This window comes from Trachemys scripta, chromosome 11, assembly GCF_013100865.1.
Source record: "Trachemys scripta elegans isolate TJP31775 chromosome 11, CAS_Tse_1.0, whole genome shotgun sequence".
In the NCBI taxonomy this organism is placed as follows: Eukaryota; Metazoa; Chordata; order Testudines; family Emydidae; genus Trachemys; species Trachemys scripta.
The window spans coordinates 39881489-39905327 of record NC_048308.1 but is presented as its reverse complement, the minus strand read 5'-3'; the positions used below and the strand labels follow the sequence as shown (position 1 = coordinate 39905327).

The 23839-nt window shown below is 41.2% G+C and overlaps 1 protein-coding gene across 4 annotated transcripts in view; it reads left to right on the top strand.

The window, feature by feature from the left end:
- CHN1 (chimerin 1) overlaps positions 1 to 23839 on the top strand; it is a 156040-nt gene that overhangs the window by 45864 nt on the left and 86337 nt on the right. For 3 of the 4 annotated variants that reach the window (XM_034785637.1, XM_034785634.1, XM_034785635.1), the window contains 2 exons: positions 1290 to 1321; positions 2534 to 2647. In XM_034785637.1, the coding sequence (XP_034641528.1) occupies positions 1290 to 1321; positions 2534 to 2647 (146 nt within the window). Of the gene's footprint in view, positions 1 to 1287; positions 1358 to 2533; positions 2648 to 23839 lie in introns of those variants that run through there. The other variant, XM_034785636.1, reaches the window with a different exon arrangement.

The window sequence follows — 23839 nt, the reverse complement described above, 5'->3', positions numbered from 1 at the left end:
GTTTCTAATATTATAAGTTGTCTTCTACATCTAAATTAATATATATGCACCAATGATTATAAAGGAAAATGCACACTTTAAAACATTATTGATCACTTCAATAATGAACACTGATTTTCTAAACTGATCAACCATCAGAATAGCTCTTTATTTCCTGTGACTATGGAAGGATTGTTGTTGCTAGACTCTGCATCATATTTAATTTTTGACATCTTGGACTTTTAAAGATCCCATTTAAATGTCATCTCAACAACAAGGGCGAAATATTTATTTTAGTTTGCTTGACATTTCCCTGAAAAGATGCGAGGATGAAACTGAAGCGGAAATAAACTGCGAATGTTTTGCACTTGATTATAGCTGGATCATCGATGACTGCAATGGTTAAGGTTGCATAACTGTTGAATTCAAAGCCCAAAAGCTTTCCCAGTTCCATAGTCACAGGAATGATGGTCTTGGGGTTAAGGCACTGCACTGGGATGTGAGAGAGCTGGGTTCAATTTCCCAACTCTGTAACAGGCATCCCAGTTGTAAATTGCTTTTCTCAGTGCCTTGTCTGTAAAATGGGGCTAATAATACTCCTTTTCTGCCACCCTTTGTCTGTGTGCACATTTAGATTGTCAGCTGTTTGGGGCAGGGACTGTCTCGTACTATGTGCTTGTACAGCAACTAGTACAAAAGGCTCTTGATATTGGTGGGGCCTCTAGGTGCTATTTTAATACACAAATATGAAAGTTTTGGGTGCACAAGAAATGCAAGACTTGTATAATATTTCATTTACCACTGAAATGTAGCCACCTCTCAGGAGAAATATGGCAGTGGTTTAACAGTGCATAGCAACACTTCTAGCAACTTTAGAAGAGGAAAATGACTTGTAAATTGAAGATTTTTTAAAAAATGTGTTTCTAGATTATCACACGTACTTATGCCAAGAAAAAAATGGCATGTATCATTTAAAAAAAAATTCAATTTGGGCATATAGTAGTTGGACAACGTTACTAATGTGGTTTAGAAAAGCACCAGCATGCACATGGTTTCAAGAGACTCTCCATTTCAGCATTTAAATAGGCTGCTTCCTCAGGTTGTGTTTAGATTGTTGGACCTTTCAATGTGTCTTCTTACACTATACCCACTGGAAAAGTACTGTAGTGCTGAGTGATTATTATCCTTTCCCTTCAGATACGCTATATGTTCTCTCCTATTTTAAAAAAAGTTGTTCTATACAAAGTGTTCATTATGTGCCATCTTTTCTGAAAGTAAAATATTTAAAATGTTGTTTGTTTTTTCAATAGGTAGAGAACAGACCCAAATATTATGGAAGAGAGTAAGTAATGTGCTGCTGTGAATCACTGAGTCTAATGTGAGTGGGTTCAGTTCATGTTCAGTGTTGAGTAAAGGTGCCGCAAGTGCACCCCATGGCCTTTTCATTGCCTTTGTGTGTTTAACACCACAGGAATGTGGGGCTAGCTGTGCTAACACTTTTAATTTGCAGGACATTTTGCCTTGCAAAGTAGTGACTCTGCAACAGCCTACCCTCTTGGCTGTTCGGCATACTGTGTGTGGGACCTTGCCAAGGTCATGCATTACATTTTGATGGGTACATCTTGAGTGATCACTATGAAATTGTGCTCTGCCCTGTTTCTGCCAGTCTGCTCATTGGGCATGTACAGCAAAGAACTTTGCTCCACTTAATCACACTACTCTTGCTTCCCTGCAAACTCTAATTTGGGTATGGCATTTTGCCCACCTCACATCACCCCTGCAGTTTCAGATGGATACGGTATTCTTCAGTTCTGCATTATCTAGGAAAATATAGTGCTGCTGTGCTTCATGTGGTTGGTTGGTTCACCCCATAAGTGAAGGTCCTGCATTGTGTGTATGTGTGTGTAAAAATCTCTTTGGGGCCATTTGAAATGCCACATGCTATAAAAATGCACATTATCATTTGTATTTACTTGTCCTCCATTTCACTGCATTAAGCAAAGATTGTTCTGTTTAGCACAGAGAATGAAAGCAAATTTTATGTTTGTGTTTATTTTGGTATCAGTATATGTAAATTTTGCACTTTGTTATGCAGATTATTAGTCAGATTAAATGGATCCCTTGAGCCCCTGGCAAAATAGCAAACTGTCCCTCAGTAAGTGTGAGTACCCCAGCATAGAATATTAAGCTAATGGGTAACATGGACACTTGTGTATTAAACTAATGTAAGATAGCCATGTTATGAAAAGAATGCGCTTGTTCTGTAACGAAAGAGTGTTCTTCCCATGCTGTCTGTTAAGTGATTTTGACAGCTAAAGCCTACCAGCCGCAAATAATCATGCTGGCCAAATGCCAAGCAGAGAGAGAAATTAACATAATGAATAGGTTCCTGCTAATTACTGTAGTTTTTATGGAAGCTTCTTTTAAAAAGCCACGTTTTTTGTTTTTTGTTTTTCTTTTTCCTTAAAAACAAACAAAGGTGTGGTCTAAGATGGAAAAACAGTGTGTTTTGAAACAGCTTTGATTGCTAATAAAAATGAGTTTTGTTTGTTAGATTCCATGGTATGATCTCAAGAGAAGAAGCCGACCAATTATTAAGTGTTGCAGAGGGAAGTTATCTCATTCGTGAAAGCCAACGGCAACCAGGAACCTACACTTTGGCATTAAGGTTGGTAATTACTATTTTATTTTAAAAGTTATAGAATATTTGTTATCTCATGGTATTAAGATGAACTATTATTTAATGCCTTTATAGAATTTTTTTAATAGTGATCATTTAATGACATTGTATTTTTGTGGCCTGGTTACTGTTCAGTATCTTCAAAGTACGGTGCTTTAAATCTTTCAGTGAGAGGTTAATGTCTTGGATTTGAAATACTGGGTTAACTCTCTATGACCAATTGGTTTTATTTTAGTATAGATTTCCCTCCTTCTCTTTTCCCACTGCCTTTCGGTTGTGTCCATAGATGCCACATCTGGATATTGAAAATGGAGGTGGAGAAGAATTAGAAAGTTCCTCTGTGATCCCATGTGACTAAACCCAACCTTGTATCAAGATTGGTGACCTGTTATAGGAGAGTAACTGGCTGTCCTCCAGTGACTCATGATACTACTCATACAGCCTAAGCTGGCCTGTGAACTAGTGTCTATCCTTGAACAGTTATGTGCCAACTGAGTGCGAATGCACGCCACCACCTCCATACCGCCACCACCTCCATACTGCTATGAAAACTCAATCCGATTGTTTCCTAACTGAAATAGTTACAGAATGACTTTATAGTATCTTTTACAATTTTTTAGCTTTGTCATTTTATTGTTCTCAGAGATAATATGTGAAATGAATTGATTCTTCAGTTCTACATACACCTCTACCCCGCTATAACATGGTTGTGTGGAGCCAAAAATCCCTACCGCATTATAGCTGAAACCCGTTATATCCGGGTAGGGGCAGCAGAGCTCCAGCGGTGATTTAAAGGGCCCGGGCTCCCCGCAGCAGCCGGAGCTCCGGGCCCTTTAAATCGCCGGCGAGCCCCGCTGCCACAGCCCCGGGGTAGCGGCAGCAGGGTTCCAGCGGTGATTTAAAGGGCCCGGGCTCCCCACAGCAGCCGGAGCCCTGGACCCTTTAAAGCGCTGCACGAGCCCCGCTGCTACTACGCTATATGCGAACCCGTGTTATATCAGGTCGCGTTATAGCGGGATAGAGGTGTAGTTTAACTGAGTATGGCCCAGATCCAGGAAAACATTTACACATATGCTTAACTTTAAGCACACAAGTAATCCTTCAGTAAGACTGCTCATATTAAAAGCAGGCATATGCGTTCCCAGATCAGCACCAGCTTTTCCATATCAGTGGTCACACATGATTTTTCTCATTATGACTGTACAGCTGAAAAGATGCTGAATTGGATAAGAGAAAACAAATCTTGCAAATCTGAGTTTTAATTAATTTCACTCTAAGGTATTGTAAAGTGTTTTCCCTTTACTTCTTTAGTAACTTTGGGTCCAGTCCTGTAAACTGTACTCACATTGAGGCCAATAGTAAGCACTACTCAATGGGACTGGTCATGTGAGCAAGCGCTATGCAGTGTGAGGAAGGGGTGCAGAATTAGGCTCTTAGTTATGTTGAGTCCTGCATCCCATGTTTCACAGAGGGGAATAGAGAGCAACATGGATTATGGGCTTACATTTTCCTGGATACCAGCTGTATTGATGGTAGATGGTCTGCCAGTCTGACCTGGAGGAACATGCCGTCCTGACCCCAAATATGGCAGTCAGATAGGGCACATGTCGGTGAGACCCACCAGCCAGACCTGAATATTTTTAGTGATGGAGCCTCTGTTTCTGCCCTTGCATTACTTCCAGCCACTCTAAACAGACACTGTGTATAGGAAGCCTGACAAAGCTAGGTTATGCGTTCCCCACATGGTCTTTCCAAACCTGACTCCTGTCACTCCATGGAGCCAAATGTCACTATTTCTATTGAAAAAGAGCCCTCCAAACCCACAAAGGAGGAGACAAGATTTCCCCTTAATTTTGACCTGTATATCTGATGATACACCTGACATGCAGATCTTGCAAATACTGTACATATTTAAAGGGACACAGAGATTGAGAGAGTCCTAAAATTTGATCCTCTGTTGTTTTTTTAATCTGTCCCACTTTGTGTTGTGGATGTTTTTTTAGCATCACCTTCTATAACAAGAACTGCAACCATTTCATAATCTCAGCTCTTCAGTGAGACAAGCCAACAAATAATGCTGTTTGCTGCTGTGCATAAGCACGCATACAGCACAAGCATACAATGTACAGCTTGCTCCATCCTTCCCTATCCTTGTCATCGATGTTCTTGCAAACAAACTGATAATAGATTCAAGTTGATGAGACTCCTGCTCTCTAAAGAACAGGAAACTTTTGAATTGCAATCTCTGCCTAGCCATGTTCTTGTGAGCTCATAAGAATAAAATAATACACACAGTGGAAAACAGTATGATGTATGAGTTATCACATCACAAACAAACTCCTGGCCCAAAAAACTGTCTCTTTGGTTAGTCATTTTTGCATTGTACCCCTCCAAAAAGCAGGAATTTTAAGAGAGTTATTTGGATACGTAAACTAGTGAGTTAGTTAGTGGGTATTTATAACAAACACACACAAAAACTGTTCTCCAGACATTCCATCTTCTCATACCAGATTTCTAAAATTCTTCCAAAATTTGTAACCTACTGCTGTTAAACTGATGAATTGCAGTTCCTCTGGAGCAAATATAGGATACCAAACTGAAAAAAATATGGCGAAATATCAGTAAATACCCACAGGTCTCACAAAGAAACTTATCCAGCAAATGTTTATCTTTAGGACATGCTGGACATCTGGAAGAGCAATAGCAATTAATGAACGTATTATACAACAAAAATAGAAATATGGCTGAAATATTGATATCCTGGAATAATACACTGGGGTGAATGCGTTTAAAAAATAGACTGCAGTAAGATATTTGTCTTTGCAGTAATGTGATTCGAACAGGAATATGAATTGACATGTATATTGATTCACATGTGTGAATACAGCGGTGGTATTATTTTTCATGATCTAATGACTCCTTCCAGCCACTGCCCCGTAATAAAAATAAATTCAAAACTGAACAAACTGATGCAGGCCTTGTTTGAATGGCTGATCTAAAAAGAGAGAGATTCTGTCACTGAATTTTGTTCCTGCTTCTGCAAAACTCACAGTGCTTTTGACCAGCAGGTGCAGAGGTTGCTTGGCACCTAGCATGATGATTCTTGGTGTGGCTTATTTTATTTGAAAATGAGTAATTTTTTCCCAGGGTAACAGATTGTACCTATATTTTAGAAAGAGGGAAAAACATGATCCGGGCAATTACAGATCTGTTAGTCTGACCTCAGTAGTATGCAAGGTTTTAGCACAAATTGTGAAGGAAAGAATAATTAAATTCATAGAGGTAAAGGGGATGTAATGTAATATGGATTTACCAAAGGTAGATCATAACAGCCTAACATGCTTTTCTTCTTTGAGAAAAGAACTGATTTTTGAGATAAGGGAAGTACAGTAGATCTAATACACTTGGACTTCAGTAAAGTATCTGCTATGGAACCACATGGGAAATTATTGGTTAAATTAGGGAAGATGTGGATCAGTACACGCATTGTAAGATGGATAAGGAATTGGCTGAAGGGGAGAAGGCAATGGGTTGGACTGAAAGCTGAATTATCAGACTTGAGGAGGTTACTAGTGGAGTTCCTCAAGGATCGGTCTTGGAACCAATCTTAGTCAACATTTTTGTTAATGACCTTGGGACAAAAAGTTGGAGTGTGCTAAAGAAATTTCCTGATGATAACAGGTTGGGAGACATCATCGATACAGAGGAGGATTGGATGACCTTGAAGACTAGAGTAATAGGAATGGGATAAAATTCAGGAGTACCAAGTGCAAAGTCATGCTCTTAGGGGTAACAATAAGAATTTCTGCTACAAACTGGGGGATCATCAGTTGGAAGTGACAGAGGAGGAGAGAGACCTGGGTGTGTTTCTCAATCACAGGATGACTATGAGCCACCAATGTGATGCGGCTGTGCAAAAAGGCAAAAGTGATCTTGGGAGGTATCAGGCAAGGCATTTCCAGTAAAAAATAAAGAATTAATTCCATTGTACAAGGCACTGGGAAGACCTCATCTGGAATACTGTGTACGATTCTGGTCACCTGTATTCAAGAAATATTAATTTAAATTGTAACAGATGCAAAGAAGAGCTACTAGGATGATGAGGGGAATGGAGTGTCTATTTTATGAGTGGAAATGGAAGCGCTTAGCTTGCTTAAACTAGCAAAAAGAAGGCTGACCAAGAACATGATTGCTGTCTGTAAATACCTTATGGGAAGTAAATACCAGGGAGCATGAAGAGCTATTTAAGCTAACTGATAATGTTGGCACAAGAACAAATGGATGTAAACTAGCCATGAACAAATTCAAGGTAGAAATTAGAAGGTTTCTAACCATCACAGAGGTGAGGTTCTGGAACAGCCTCCCAAAAGCAGTTGTGGAGCAAACTACTTAACTGGTTTTAAGAAAGAGCTGGACAGAGTTATGGGTATGATTGTATGACAGGATTGCTTGTGATGGTAAGGGATAGTACTCAACAGTCCAGGGGCTCATTTCCAGTTTCTGTCTTATATTCCTAAAGCTCATGCCACAAGGTTTCAGCTGGCCACTGGCAGGGGTTAGGAGGGTTCTCCCCCGCCCCGTCCCCAAATGTTTTCGGTGAAGTTTTTTCAATTTCCTTCCTTTGAGGCATCAGGGATGGCCATGGCTGGATATTGGGGATGGGTGGGCCAGGGCTGTGAGCATTCTCTCTGTGTCTCAGATGCTTGACTGGCTGGTTCTGGCTCACATGCTCAGGGTCTAACTGCATGCGGTGTGGGGGTTGAGAAGGAATTTCCCCCCAGGACAGATTGGCAGTGACCTTTGTAGTTTTTTGCATTTCTCTGCAGCATGTGGATGCAGGTCACTTGCCAGAATTATTTGATTATGTCTCAATCATTTGGATGTAGAATCACAGAATATCAGAGTTAGAAGGAACCTCAGGAGGTCATCTAGTCCAAACCCCTTCTCAAAGCAGGACCAATTCCCAACTTAATCCCCATATCCCTAAATGACCCCATCAAGGATTGAACTCACAACTCTGGGTTTAGCAGGCCAATGCTCAAACCACTGAGCTATCCCTCCCCTTCTCCCTGACATTTTTGGCATCTCAGGTTCTGGTGCACCTCAATCCCTCCTGTTCTCTGCCAGTGGCGCACAATAATCTAGACTCCTGTGAGTTGTAATACTTTGATCTCATTTTGGCTGTTGGATTTAGTGTGGGGTGCTGGGTGGTGTAGGTGGCCTATGATACAGAGGAGGCCAGACTAGATGATCTAATGGTCCCTTCTGTTCTTAAACTCTCTGACTCTAGGAGAAATGTCAGTGTCTTCAAACTTTAACATTATCTTTTTCAAGGTAGAAAATCCCCTTGAAAGCAACTTTTGCAGACAGTAAAGTATACATAGTGATGGATTTTACTACAGAAAAGAGCGTAAGGCAGCTCTCCCTCTGAAATTTTGTTTTTCTGCTGGTTAGGGAAAACGTTTAATATACCAGTTATAAAGAATGTTTTCAAATTATGGCCAGGCTGTATTTATGTAAGAGGTAACGTCAGTTGGATATAACATGGCAGGAAAATGCTCTGAGACCTCTTTAAATGCAGTGTTCGTGCAGTTAACCTTAGTTTACTTTAAAGAAATTAGGATTTGGAATTATGCATTGAAATCTAAACATTGTACATGCAGATGTCATTTTACTGTGATTAAGCATTAGCTTGACCATCCTGGTTTTACCAAGGAAAATGGCTTGTGATGTTGTTTTCCATTAGAGAAGCAAGTGATACCATATTATCCTGTTCGTTGCTCTCACTTTAAAATGTGTGAAAGTGAATCCACACACTCTGCTATCTCATATGCCATAGCTGAATATGAGTGCTTCAGATCTTTTTGGCAGCACTGTGTTTCCTACCCTTGGAGTTCCTAATGCTTCCAACATTTATTTTCCTTCCTAGAAGGAAGGAAGCAGCAGGCATATTCTTTCCATCAGCTGCAGGCAAGCGTTTTGCTCTTTGTTTCAGTTTTTCTCTCCCTGATAGAAGATATTCATAGTGTACCCATGTTTCCACTAAGTGTGATGTTGGCTTTGCTTACTTACAACTAGTGTTTAACCCAATCCTTACCCTGTCACTGTGGTTACTATTACTACTGTATTCTACTCTTATTTCAGCTTTGGGAATTTTGGTGTGCATACCTTGGTAGGTAAAGATAATTTTGCCTGAAAAACTGTCAGATTTTTTTATTGGACCACTTAATTTTTTGCCCATTGCTACAATGTCAGGATGAACGGTCAGCTTCATCTGCAGCCTGAAGGTGACTTTGATAGCTGTTGATCTATATTCTGAATATCATTTCCCAGACCAGAAATGAGGAATGCCAGTGAGATGTGTCTTTGCACAAAATCCTGCCCCCTTTGACAAGACTCCCATTGATTTCAGTGAGCTAGGATTTCACCTTCTATGTCTAACTCCATGATTCAGTTTGATCTTTTCCTACTAGTATCACAGGTGGACCTAATCCCTTTAAGGGAGAGTGGTCCAGCCCACCTGTAATTAATTAGGCAGTGTCCTCTTGGGCCTCATGAGCATGGATCCTAGAAATCTGTTTGCTATGGGAAAATGTGGAAAAATACGACATTTGCATTTTTACAGAGAATCCTTAGTTTTTACTTTTTGTGAAAAAATACAAATATATATTAACTATTAAATACATTTTACTGAAAGTGCCAGTGTCATGTATTCAGTGCATGCAACCTTCCCCTCTTGTGGTTGATTTTTGAATGCGCTTTAAATTTACATAGCTAAACATACTCAAGTAAACTGCTTCCAGCGTATAGAGGTTACTCAAAGGCATATAGTGGTTCGGGTTTTAATGGCTCTCAGATTTCACTTCAGCCTCCAGACATCAGTAATTAAAGTTATGAAAAGACAGTGAAAACTTCCCTAAAGACTGTGTCACTGCGTTTGGCAAGGAAAAAATTCTATGTTGATGGCAATGTGCTGTTGTGTACTGTATGCAGAGCGGCTTTAGATTATGTTCGAAGGCAGACAGTTGTAGAACACATGGAAAGCGCTGAACATAAACTGAATGAAAAGACATGAGAACAAGAGGCTGAATCAGCAAGGCCATTGACAATAGTAAAGAAGCGGTGCACTGGGACTGGATCATTCCAGTGCATTAAAAAAAAATTTTTTTTTTCTGAAAATCTAGAAAACAGACAGAAGTAAGAAATACAAATTGCAATTCTATTAATTTTATTATAATGATTGATGGCACTGGTAGGCTTCGAACTTGCTTAAAAATAGTAAATATACCAATAAAACATTGTGTTCAGTTAATACCTATTTATATTGTGGCTATGGAAACTTAAGTTCAGCGTTTCATTTTAAACAAGGAAAAACACAGATTTTTTTTTTTATCAGAGAATTTTGGTTTTTTAATCACAAAAAACTAGGTCCCTGCTGATAAGGGATAGCTGGCTCCTATAAAGATCAATGCAGAAGTGAGGGAACGCGGCTTAGAGTCGAGAAAGGCTCTGAAAGGAACCCAGAGTGGTTGGGCAGACAGCATGGGAAGGAGAGTGAAGGCTTCCAGGGGTTCCCTGGACAATAACAGTGATGAAAAACTGATTGAGATAACACTGGGTAACACTGTAGCAAGCTCTTAGGCAGATGTCAGGATTAGGACCCAGAGTTTAAGGAACTGGGAAGAGATGCAGCAACAGACTAACATGGAGTCAGTGGGGAGCTTGTTTGAAGGGAGGGACATTTGGGGAGTGGGGGCATGAGAGGAAAGATAGTACATGGTTTAGGACATGGAACTCAGGAGACCTTAATTCAATTCCCTGTTTCAATTTCCAAGTTTCTGTGTGACTTTGGGGAAGTCACTTAGTCTCTCTGTGCCTCAGTTCCATCTATAAAATGGGGATCAAAGCACTTTCCTACCTCACCAGGATGTTGTTGTGAGGATAAACACATTAAAAATTGTGAGATGCTCAGATACTATGATGGTGGGGAACCATTTTTTTATTCATGGATGTGGGGTTTTTGGGGGGGACAGACCTGAAGCTCCCAACATCCCCTACTGCACAGCTCTCACCCCCTTTTCATCCCACTCTTTTTTTCTGTACTGTTCCAACTCGCACATTCCCTCCAACTGCTTAGACTCCCTTACTACTGCTCTGACAGTGCTCCATCTCCTCCAAAATTCCTTCCATCATCCCCAGTGCTTTGAGGCTCCTGCAACCAGGGCCGGCTCCAGGCACCAGCTTCTCAAGCAGGTGCTTGGGGTGGCCGCTCCAGAGAGGGGCGGCATGTCCAGGTATTCGGCGGCAATTCGGCGGACGGTCCCTCACTCCGCCTGGGAGCGAAGGACCTCCCGCCAAATTGCCGCCGCAGATCACGATCGCGGCTTTTTTGTTTTGTTTTTTGTTTTGGCTGCTTGGGGCGTCCAAAACCCTGGAGCCGGCCCTGCCTGCAACATTCAGATCCCTATTGCTCTGAGACCCCCACCCACATCCGCTGCTGCTTGGAGCTCTCCTCCTTCTTGCCACGGGAATGCATGGAGGAGTAGTGGGGAGGTGGTGGGTCTGTAAGGTGTGCATGTACCAGCTGGATGCAGAGATGGTCAGGAGCGTGGAGATGCATAGTCCCTAGTCCAGATCTGGGCCTAGTGTACGGGGAAGAGGCTCTTCAAATCCATCTGTAGCATAGGAGGCACAGAAAGGTGTGAAGTGACACATAGATCTCAATAAAATGTTCTCAGCTAAACCAGAACAATCCATGGGGATAAATTCAGCATGAAACAATAGCTCTGAGATGTGTGAACCGCTCTATTAATTTGGGTGACCCTTAAATATGGGAAAAAGATAATTATGACTTTGCTGCTGCCACTCAGAGTGTTCTTTCCTCCCACAAATTCTAAAGATAAGAATAAAAGTGAATGAAAGAAAACAAGAATCATATAGAAGCAATCCTGAAATCAAATCTGTTACTCGAATAGCAGAGTGACATTTGAGTAATGTTACAGGGTTGTCTCCTGAGCGCCTCTTCATGGCTGCTGGCCCACTCCTTTCCCAAGCAATGTACAATGCAGGCCCCTTTCTTCCCAACTTTGCCATTTTATTTTCTATGACAGAGTTATTAGATACAGAACGTTCTCTGCCCCAACCAGGCTTCGTACAGCTTTATACCATGTCCTCACAAAGTCTTTTGCCTGCCAGAGTTTCCTACAGTGTTAACCAATGTTATCTCAATCAGTTTTTCAGCATTGTTATTGTCCAGGGAACCCATGGGAGCCTCCATGAATTTATCTACTTCTTTTTTTGAACCCTGTTATAGTCTTGGTCTTCACAACATTCTCTGGCAAGGAGTTCCACAGGTTTACTGTGAGTTGTGTGAAAAAAATACTTTGTTTTAAACCTGCTCCTATTAATTTCATTTGGTGACCACTAGTTCTTGCGTTTATGAAAAGGAGTAAGTAACACTTCCTTATTTACTTTTTCCATACCAGTCATGATTTTATAGACCTCAAATCATATCTCCCCTTAGTTTTCTCTTTTCCAAACTGAAAAGTCCCAGTATTATTAATCTTTCCTCATATGGCAGCCATTCCATACCCCTTTGTTTCCTATCTTTTAACCAGTTACCAGTCCATGAGAGGACCTTCCCTCTTATCCCCTGGTAGCTTACTTTGCTTAAGAGCCTTTGATGAGGGACCTTATCAAAGGCTTTCTGAAAATCTAAGTACATCAATGGCTATTAGCCAGTATGGGCAGGGATGGTGTCCCTAGCCTCTGTTTGCCAGAAGCTGGGAATGGGCGACAGGGCATGGATCACCTGATGATTACCTGTTCTGTTCATTCCCTCTTGGGCACCTGGCATTGACCACTGTCGGAAGACAGGATACTGGGCTAGATGGGCCTGTGGTTTGACCCAGTATGGCAATGGAGGGGGAGAGCTGGGCTGTGGTACGTGGAGGTGCTAAGAAATTGTTTTTTGTTTTGTTTGTTTGCCTGTTTTTTTTTTAATTAAATGCTTCAAAACTTTAAGGCAGCATGAAGGTTGCCCAGTCATGCCTCATGCTCTTCTATAATGCAGGGTGTGGTTAAACTCAAACCTCTGAAAACCAGGAAATGAGTTAAGGTAACATAGTTTTAAACTGCTGAAAAACAGGAAATACAAAGTTAAAGTGCATGCCACCCCCACAATGCAACATTAACACTGTCCTCTTTGGAGCCAGCAATAATCACTGGGAATGGTTCAGTAAGGGTAATGCAAAGGTTAACAAACTACCAAGGGAAGTGGTGGATTTTCCATCTCTTGAAGGCTTCAAGTCAAGACTTATTAAGCTCAATACATCAGTGTCTGGGGTAAATTCTATAGTCTGTGTTTTATAGGTCAGACTATATGATCTGGTCCCTTATAGCCCTAAAATCTATGGATCTACAATAAGTACATATAAGGACGGACTAAGAGAACATGCCATTATTTGTGTTGTGTTCCACAGATAAGAATTCCAGCATTTATCTGTGTCAACTCCAGCTGTGTTAACTGTACCTGCACTGAATGGAGGAGGGATTAACGGGAGCAGCTTGGCAGAGCTGTGCCTGTGATATAAAGAGAAGTGCATGTGCGCTTTGAATTTTGCTCTGAATTTTGTAGCTTGTGGCAGTAGAGGTACACAAGGCTGTCGTCTTGCTATGGGGATTGTCAGCAATGTGGTAGCATATATGACAGCAATATCCAGGGGTGAGTGAAGACAGTGTCTCAGAAGGAGTGCTCAGGACAAGAGTGAAGGAAGTCCAGGATGGTCTGTGCGGAGTAAGCTCAGTGTTTGGGTGTAAGTAGCTCCTGTTTGCTACGCTTGATCTGAACCCATGGTTTGCCTTGGAAAAGAGACAATGTTAGACTTTATCCTACAGTGCTCATGTGCTCTATTCCCAATGTGTTCTGTGGCACAGTGGTTCTCAACTGGGGGTCTGCGACTCCCTAGGGGTCTGTAAGCCCTTTTGGGGGGGGGGGGGGGCGCGGAGCCCTGCAGCTGAAACCCGGTGCCCCAAACCCCAGCGCTGAAGCTGGGAGTGGTGCACCACTGAAGCCGTGAGTCCCCTCTCCCCCTTCTTCCCCCCCCACCCCCCGCCAGCCAGGAGTGGTGCAGGGCTGAGGCTGGCACCCCCGCCCCGAAGCTGGGAGCGGCGCGGGACTAAAGTCAGTGGCTCCTGCCCTGAAGCTGGGAGCAGCACGGGGCTAAAGTCAGTGGCCCCCGCCCCGAAGCCGGGAGTGACACAGGACTGAAGCTGGCAGGCTCCCCGCCCCAAAGCCGGGAGCAACGCGGGGCTGATGCCAGCACCCCCTCAAGCCCACGAAGCTGGGAGTGGTGCGGAGCTGAAGCTGCAAACCTCCCCTCCCCAAGACTGGAGCCCCAGGCCCCCCCCAAAGCTGGGAGCCGCACTGGGAGCCCCCCCTCGCCCGTAGACATCCCCTAGCTACCCCCCTGCCTGCACCCTGAGCTACTCCCCTGCCTGCAAACAGCCCCTACCTACCCACTCCCTGCACCCTGAGCAGCTTTCAAACTTTTTGAACTAAGTCCCCCCTTGAGTTATATTTTTTGTTGAGTCCCCCCACAGACTGGGTGGCCTCTTGAGTGAGTTGGGGGGGTGGAGGTTGCGCGCTCTCTCTCTGGACCCTGCTGTACGGAGCTGGCTCAAGCCCCACCAGTTCTTCCCCCCCCCCAAATAGGAGTAAAATTATGCCTGTGCCCAAGGGTCCCCCTCCGGCCCAGAACCCCGAGTTTCCCCCTCCCAATCTCGCTGGGCCCTGGCGTTTTTATAGCATGTTGAGGGAGGCCTCAGCAAGAAAAATGTTGAGAACCCCTGCTGTAGCATCTGTGAGGGTAGAGTCCTAATACATGTGTTATGGTCATGTGTTTCAGGTTTGGTGTTTATCTTCATGCTTCCTTTCTGGTTTTCAGAGGTTTAAAATTAGCCACTCTCCGCATTCTGGAATGGCACAAAACACCATTGGGCAACCTTAATGAAGTTTTGGGGCATTTAATACATAATTACTCTTGTAGAGTTGGTCTAAAAATTTTAAAGATCATGATAGAAGTTGAAAATTTGAAGTTGTTTCTGTTTCACAGGATTCAGAACACATTTTTATTTTTAAAAAAGTTTTCTGGGGAAATTTTTTTCATCAAAATCAAAATTTTAACTGAAATAAAAGCCATGGCCTCGGCCCTCTCATGGCTGCTTTGTACCTCTCCCATGCTGTGAAGCTGCTAAAGCACCATTGAATCTAGCCAGTCAGAGAATTATCCTTTTGTAAGGAGAACCCCCAGGTGTCCCCTGGTGACAGAGGCCCAGCATAAGTCAAATGCAAGGGGTGTTCCCATGGAGAAAGTGGGTGTGGCCAGGACATCTGGTGATTCACAATTGTCAGTAGAGCAGCTGGATATAAATCAGAGCAGCTTGAGGGGCCTCAATCATATTAGTGTAAAATTTGGTGTAACATTCCCTGGCCCACTCCAGGGTTGGAGGAATGTAGAGATGGCTCAACACCACATTGGCCACATCCTTTCCAGGATCCTGCACCAAGTGTCACTCAGGTGAACCAAAGAATCTCGCTCTTTGTGTATAGAAATTCTGTCAGTTTCTTTTAGTCTCACTGGTGGACACTTGACCATCTGTGTTAGTCTGAGTCATTGCCTTCCTTCTAAATTTGTGAAGCAAGATTCCCTTACAGAGAGAGAGAGAGAGTGTAGGAACAAGAAACCACCCACAACCCTTCTCATTCTGTTTCTAACTCCTCTGCTTATTCACACCTTGTCAGACTCTCATGACATGAGATGTTCAGATTCACTTCACTTCACACTAAAGATTTTTACTCATGGAACCCAGTGTAAAGAGATGGAGTATACTGTAAGCATTACAAATCTAGAGCAACCTTCAAAATCGCTAGATAAGTAGACTTAAGACACGGGACAGTGTCATCGAGTCCAGTCCAGTGCTATTGCAGGCAACACCCTTGTATAACCCCATGCATAAATTTATCAAGGCAGTTGAGTTACACCAGGAATCAGTTTACCCCCATGTATCCCAAATAAATCCATGCCAGATTCACAGTGTAGCAAAGATTTTTTGGGGGAACAGAGTGAACAATAATAGCAGGCCACATCCTTGTGTAAAACCAAAATGCATAGAATGCCAATTGGGTGGTAAACAAAGGCTCTTCTTTGCACTGTCCTAATCCCAATGTTGCTCTCTTCTTGCTATTCTTTTTGAGCTCTCAATATAGTCTGAGGAGTTCTCTAACTTAGTCTGGCCTGTAACAATGTGGGCTAAAAATATTAGACAACAATCAGTATTGCATAGGTGCATCCTGGTATGTCCCCTTTTTCTCTTGTAAGCCAGCAGCAGGGTGAGTGTTTGGTGTATGAGCCCCGTGTAGACATTCCAATCAGGCTGGAGCTCAGGTTCTGAGACCCATACCTTCCCTGCGCTTCAGAGCCTTAGTTCCAGCCCTAGCTGAAACATCTGCATGACTCTTTTTAGCACCATAGCACAAGACCAAGTCTGTAGACCTGGGCTCTGAGACTCACTTCTGCAAGGTTTTGTTGTTTGTTGTGTAGAAGTACCCTATGTCAGCTCTACAGCACTGTACAGTCACCTTGGCTCGGGGGTGATCCTAGGTTGTGTGGATTGGGTTTATGGCCAAAATGGCTGCCCTACATCTAGTGATCTCACTTCAGTAGTGTCTTTCAGCCAAGAACCGCAGAGCCCATCATAGTTAATTAAACCTCACAACTCCTGTAAGCTAAATAAAACAAGACAAGATGAAATATGGGGTTTTAGATTTTCTAACAAATATTTATTTCCTGTTCTAATAAGAAAGTGGACCACCAGTTTTCCCCCAAATAACCATTTAAACACGAAGTTTCTCAGTTAGCTAGGTTATCTATAGGCTGTACTGAAATATGCTTTCCATTTTCATGGGGAGCTGTGTTTTGATTAGTCTTGATGATTACTTTCCTTCCTTGTTGTTAGTTAATTAGCATCTTTACTATTTTTGTTCCAGCTCGAGTACCCTTTTACATCCATACATGACGAAAATGCACTTCTGTTTAAAACCTTTCCTAAGGAAAACAAATATGTCATAGTTTGTCTCAAGGTTAGAAGTGAATTCACAGGACAGAAGAAAATGATAAAGCAAATGCATTTTTACCCATGTTTTACAAATATTACTAGCAGGACCAAATTGTTGCCTATATATTGAAGTCTGTATGCAAGAATAAAAGTGTTATAACATACATTGTAATGGAAATGAGATATTCCTAATGGATGAAAAGACCTGGAAATTCCTAATTAATTCCTAGAAGTTTTAGATTTGCTTTTAAATGTCAGCAAAACAGTAGGTCCATGCTTAATGCCAAGACCTAGAGCAAATGATGATAACAATAAGACATCACTCACAATGTAGGTTTTTGTGATTGAAAGCTTGTTTAATAATTAGGATGAGGATAAAAAGGAAATGGGGAGAGAATGTACTTGTGGTAGGCGTTGAAGTGCGATCGCACTGTATGTTCTTTTGCGCTGATATCTGCTGCAGCAGGTTTAGTTGGTTACCATGGTTTCCTTTCCTGCAAATCCTATTGTTTCAATATTGTGAATAAATGGAAATAGGTTCTGCAGTCTGATTAAAAAAAGGTAATTCTCTTAGTTGTGATTATTAATCACAAGCTTTGTTTACAAATGGGTATATTCAATGGTAGGTGGCATTGGGATATAATTCTTGAGAGAAGTTAAATGTCAGAAAACTTACTAATTCTTAGTTTATTCCACTGATTTTATGTATTTTGCAGTAATTAGAAGTATATTTTAATAGACTGCACAGTAAAAAACACTGAAATTTTGAGGTGTATGTAAAGAAATTTGCCACTAATATTAATTATTAATATTAATTATAGAATGAATTTTTACTTGAAAGAGTACATAATCAGGGGTTCAGGGTCAGGGGTTCAGACTCCAGGCAGCACTTATCTCAAGCAGCTCCTGGAAGCAGCAGCATGTCCCCCCTCCTGCTCCTTCATGGAGGCGTGGTGCCGGCCATGTTGCTCTGTGCACTGCCCCATTCGCTGGTGCTGCCCCTGCAGTTCCCATTGGCTGTGGTTCCTGGACAATGGGAGCTGCAGGGCTAGCGCTTGGGGCGGGGGCAGCGTGTGAAGCCCCATGGCTGCCCCTAAGTGTAGGAGCTGGAGAGGGGACATGCCGCTGCTTCCGGGAGCCCTGCAGAGCCAGGTAAGCCTCTGACCCCACTCCCCAGCTGGAGCTCGAGTGCCGGATTAAAAGGTCTGATGGACCAGATGTGGCCCACAAGCCATAGTTTGCCCACCCCGAGGTAGAATATCTCTGGCCTAATCCATGGATATCTAGGAATTTCCTTAGATAGATACCCAAGTGATTTCAAGCATCTCTTTTTTCTGCATGGCCTATTCTATTCTCTGTATTAGGCCATGATTGATTGTTCATTTCTCATAGGTATCACAGCAAATGTGTGATTGAGGAGGGGTTTGAAGGACGGAATGGTTTCATGTTTCTCTCTGTTTAGCGACACATCTGCACTCAGCTGTGCCAAGCCAATCTGTGTGTTGCTGTGCTCAGCCTCCTTTTGGTGGTCTGTAGCATGGTAGGGCCCTCTGAATAAAGAGTTCTCTCTGTTCCTGGTGCATGCCTATTTGAGTGCTTTATTACCTAATGGTGGTGCTTGTTTTCTCTACAGTTTTATAAACACTAACTTTGTGGGGACCTCATCCTGTGTTTGTCACCCTCCTCTTACTCCCATGGTACTGTCTTGTTCCCTAAAAGGCTCTTGCAGTTCTGTTATAGTGCATTTTACATTTTTCAGAGAAGCTGGCCTAGAAATCTCTTGTCACTCCTGTATTTCCTTGGTTGTGATGTGTGTTGAGTTAAAATACTGGATGACTAAAATTAGGGTATTTTACGTATTCGTCCAGAGTGCATAAATCCAGGGCTAGATGCTTGTCGTTATGTTTGCATAAATCTAAATAAATTAGGGCTGTCGATTAATCACAGCTAACTCGTGCGATTAATTAAAAAAATTAATTGTGATTAAAAAAATTAATCGTGATTAATCACACTTTTTATTGCCCTGTTAAACAATAGTAAATGAAATTTACTAAATATTTTTGGATGTTTTACTACTTTTTCAAATATATTGATTTCAGTTACATCACAGAATACAAAGTGTACAATGCTCACTTTATATTATTTTTATTACAAATATTTGCACTGTAAAATGATAAAGAAATAGTATATTTCAATTCACCTCATACAAATACTGAAGTGCAATCTCTTTATCATGAAAATGTAACTTACAAATGTAGATTTTTTTCGTTCTCTAATTGCACTCAAAAGCCAGAACAATGTAAAACTTTAGAGCCTACAAGTCCACTCAGTCCTACTTCTTGTTCAGCCAATCGCTAGGACAAACAAGTTTGTGTACATTTACGGGACATAATGCTGCCTGCTTCTTATTTGCAATCTCATCTGAAAGTGAGAACAGGTGTTCCCATGGCACTTTTGTAGCCTACATTGCAGGGTATTTATGTACCAGATATGCTAAACATTTGTATGCCCCTTCATGCTTCAGCCACCATTCCAGAGGAAGTGCTTCCATGCTGATGACACTCATTAAAAAAATGCACTAATTAAATTTGTGACTGAACTCTTTGGGGGAGTATTGTATGTCTCCGGCTCTGTTTTACCTGCATTCTGCCATATGTTTCATGATACAGCAATCTCGGATGATGACCCAGCACATGTTCATTTTAAGAACTCTCACTGCAGATTTGACAAAATGCAAAGAAGGTACCAATGTGAGATTTCTAAAGATAGCTATAGCACTTGACCCAAGGTTTAAGAATCTGAAGTGCCTTCAAAAATCTGAGAGGGATGAGATGTGGAGAATTCTTTCAGAAGTCATAAAAGATGCGGAAACTACAGAACTGAACCACCAAAAAAGAAAATCAACCGTCTGCTAGTCACATCTGACTCAGGTGATGAAAATAAATAGGTCAGTCCACACTGCTTTGGATCGCTATCGAGCAGCACCCATCATCAGCATCGACACATGTCCTCTGGAATGGTGGTTGAAGCATGAAGGGACATATGAATCTTTAGTGCATCTGGCACGTAAATATCTTGCAATGCCGGCTACAAAAGCGCCATGCGAACGTCTGTTCTCACTTTCAGGTGACATTGTAAACAAGAAGCGGGCAGCATTGTCTCCTGCACATGTAAACAAACTTATTTGTTTGAGTGATTGGCTGAACAAGAAGTAGGACTGAGTGGACTTGTAGGCTCTAAAGTTTTACGTGGTTTTATTTTTGAGCGCAGTTATTCTTTTTTGTACATAATTCTACATTTGTAAGTTCAACTTTCATGATAAAGAGATTGCATTACATTATTTGTATTAGGTGAATTGAAAAATACTATTTCTTTTGTTTTTTACTGTTCAAATATTTGTAATAAAAAATAATGTAAAGTGAGCACTGTACACTTTGTAGTCTGTGTTGTAATTGAAATCAATATATTTGAAAATGTAGAAAACATCCAAAAATATTAAAATAAATGGTATTCTATTATTCTTTAACAGTGCGATTAATCATGATTAATTTTTTTTAATTGCTTGATAGCCCTAAAATAAATGCTGACTTCTGACAGATCCTGGATTCACTGACACTAGCAGTGACCAGAAACCTGCTTTCCACCTTCTGCTGGCTGTGTCATTACCTCTCAGATGGCGGTATTGCCACACTCCTTTGTTATCTCCAGGAGATACTAATTCAGTGCGCTCTGCTTGCAGTCTTGAATGCTACTTGGAATCTCCAACCGATGCAAATTGCAGCTGTCTGCCATTTAGATTGCTGAGAGTATGTTACACCTCCGCCTTGCTCTTTGCATTTATTGCCAATTTGCTGCCAGATGAAATGCAATGTGATTACTGTCTTCAGAACAGTTCTTTGCCTGGGTTCCAGTTATCTCAGAAAATGTCCTCCTCTCTCTCTCCTCTCCCCCATACCTATTTTCCACCCACTACTTGTATTAGCTGGCAGGAATGCTTTGGATGACTATCCCAAGGGTGAGCTCATAGGACCTGGCTTTTGTCTAGGGTAGGTCGTGTCTTCTGGAATTTGCTCCTACTAGAAATATTTCTGTGCTTAAACCTGGCCCATAGAAGAATGCTTTATACAACTTATCTCTTTGTTCCAGGTTTCCATTAAAATCTGCTGTTGAACTCCCATTTCTGGCACTGTTATGGAAGTAAATTTGGGATTATTTGAGGTTTTTGACCTCAAGATTTGGGGAAATGGTTGTTTTGTACTTGATCTATCTTATGTAAATGCATCTGGGGACTACTGAGATGGGCTCATTATAAGTGTATGGAATGATGATAATCCTTTCCTAACCTTAATGAGTAATTAACTGGCTACTTGCAGCCTCCCACAGACTGGAATGCTTTTTTTCCTTATGGTTCATGTCTTCTTGCTGTGTTCCTGTTCTCCTTCCCTCCTCTTCCCATCTGTTGTTGTTGTCAGTTCTGTTTTCTTTTGGCTAGAGCTTCAAAGTTATCCTTGGCTGTTCTGTAAATTGCAGACTTTTTCCTACTATTATAACTTCAGCACTTTCTGGAGATGTGTTCATTGCTTTAGTAGATTTTGTTTTCTAGATAACCAATGTCCAAGACTGGGTTCAGTGTGTCTAGTGTATGTCAAAGCTTCTTGCTGAGCGCACAGTTCATGTTTCACTACAGTCACTACTGTACTACAATTACCTACTGTAACTCATTCCACAGCAAGGGAGGATGTCTTGTGGTCAAGGCACTGGACTGGAACTCAAGAGATCTTCCTTCATTTTTTGGCTCTGACAGACTTCCTGTCTTACTTTGGGCAAGTCAATTAAACTCTCTGTGCCTCAGTTCTCCAGCTATAACATGGGGTAACCATACTTCTTTTCTAGGGTGACCAGATATCCCGATTTTATAGGGACAGTCCCAATTTTGGGGTCTTTTTCATATATAGGCTCCTATTACCCCCCTAACTCCTTGTCCCGATTTTTCACACTTGCTGTCTGGTCACCCTATTCCTTTCTCTCACTATTTGTCTGTCTTGTCTATTTCATATGGAAGACTGGAATTTTGGAAGAAAGACCTAAAGGAGTTAGTGGGAGTTTGTCACCTAACTGTCTTAAGCTTCTTTCAAAATCCCATCCAAATCTCTTTGGGGCAGGACCTGTATTTCACTGTGTTTATACAGTGCCTAGCACAATGGGGCACCAATCTTGGTTGAGGCTTCTAGGCACTATTGTAATTAAATAATAAATAAAAATAAAAATCCAGTAGCCCAAGTGTCAGAAGAAGTGTTACCCATATTCTATGTTGTGTTCTCTTCTTGAAGAAGGCCACTATTCTAATTCCTTTCTGGCTCCCATCAGTAATGTTGCTCCCTCCCCCATCTCGTATCTTGAGGGCTGCAATTTAGACGCATATCTTCCAGCCAGTCCTTTAGTTGCCCTTCTTCTATTGTCTGCCTTAGCAAATGGGCTGCTTTATAAATATGCATTTGAAGAACCATTTTTAAAGTTTATTACTTATGCATAAAAAAAAAAGAAATCCTTCAACTATAAATAACTTTTTTAAAGCTTTTTCCCCCCGGTAAAGAGCAAGTTCCATATTGTTGTTTTATCTCGTTGTTTTTATTAAACACACTTTTAATTATTCAAGCACATAAAGCACTGTAAATAGTAAATGTATTAGTGCCAAATTTCTCCCTCACTTATACCTGTTTTATACTTAAGGTAATTCGACTGAGTTAAATGGCATTACTCCTGCTTTATGCTAGTGCTAGTGAGAGGAAAATCAGGGCCATTTCTTTTAACATTCATAAACTACCAAATGGAGTTTAATACATTTGGTAACAAATATTTTTATGTGTATATGCGCCACATATACGGTACACACATTTAGGGTGCCAGTTGGATGAAATCTTTTAAATTTATTCTGTTTCACTGAGTCCTACTAAAATGAAAATCACTGGTAGGATAGGTCATTTTAATGGGCATATTACTTTATAATGAGTGTTTATCATCTGTTCTCTCCCATTTGTTAATGCAGCAAGCATTTTAATGGCAGATCAGGCATCACACTAAGAGAATTAAATTTTTATAGATGATAGAGTACCACAGAACAGCAATGAAACTATTCCTCCGCAATTTATTTATGTAATCATGGTCAAGAGAAATTAAGGTGGAGGTACATAAAAACAGTAGTTATCTGTTTTGATTATCAGCATAGCACCTATTTTGACCTAAGATACGTTTCCCTGAATAGTATAATTATTACATTTAGTTAGTAATTTAAAGCAAAATTTATTCAAAAAGACTTCATAGTACAGAACTTTTCCTTTTTTAACTCCTAGTAGGTTTTGCCAAGGGAACAGTGGGAAAGACTCTAGACTCTTTTGAACAGTAATATTTTGCTAAATAAGAGCTGACATATGTATATAAAACATGGCACCTTTCATCCAAAGTGCTCACCAGTATCTACACACTACTATGTGTAGCTTTCACCTCATAAATCACTGAAACGTGGCCATGTCTTGTAAGGAAAGCAGCAGTTTTCAAATAGCACACAGCAATATTAAACAACAGTTCAGGACAGAAAAATAAGAATTCCCTTTTCAGTTAAAACTACAGGATGACTTTGGAATTTAGAATTAGAATTTAGTCAGAACATGAGGGCAAACACCTCATCTCTCATAAGAAGTATCATAGGTGTCTTAATGATTACAAATAATTAGAACCTTGGTTTTAAATTTCATCAAGACTACAGAACCAGAAGCATTTTACCACCCTTATTCAAAAGTAACTACAAGAATAGCAGCAGATGCTAGTGATCTAACGGGAGCAGCATACTACAGCTCATGGGACACTGGAGTTGATTGCTACTCTCTACTCTGAAACTGGCCTGCAATGTAACCCTGTGTGAATCACTTAACAATTCATTTTCTTCATCTGTAAAATGGAGGCAAAGCACTTTGAGATCTCTGAATGAAAAGAGCTAAGTAAGTATTACTCTATCATTATTATTACTCTATTACTCAGACATAGCCTAAACCCTTTTGAATTTTATCC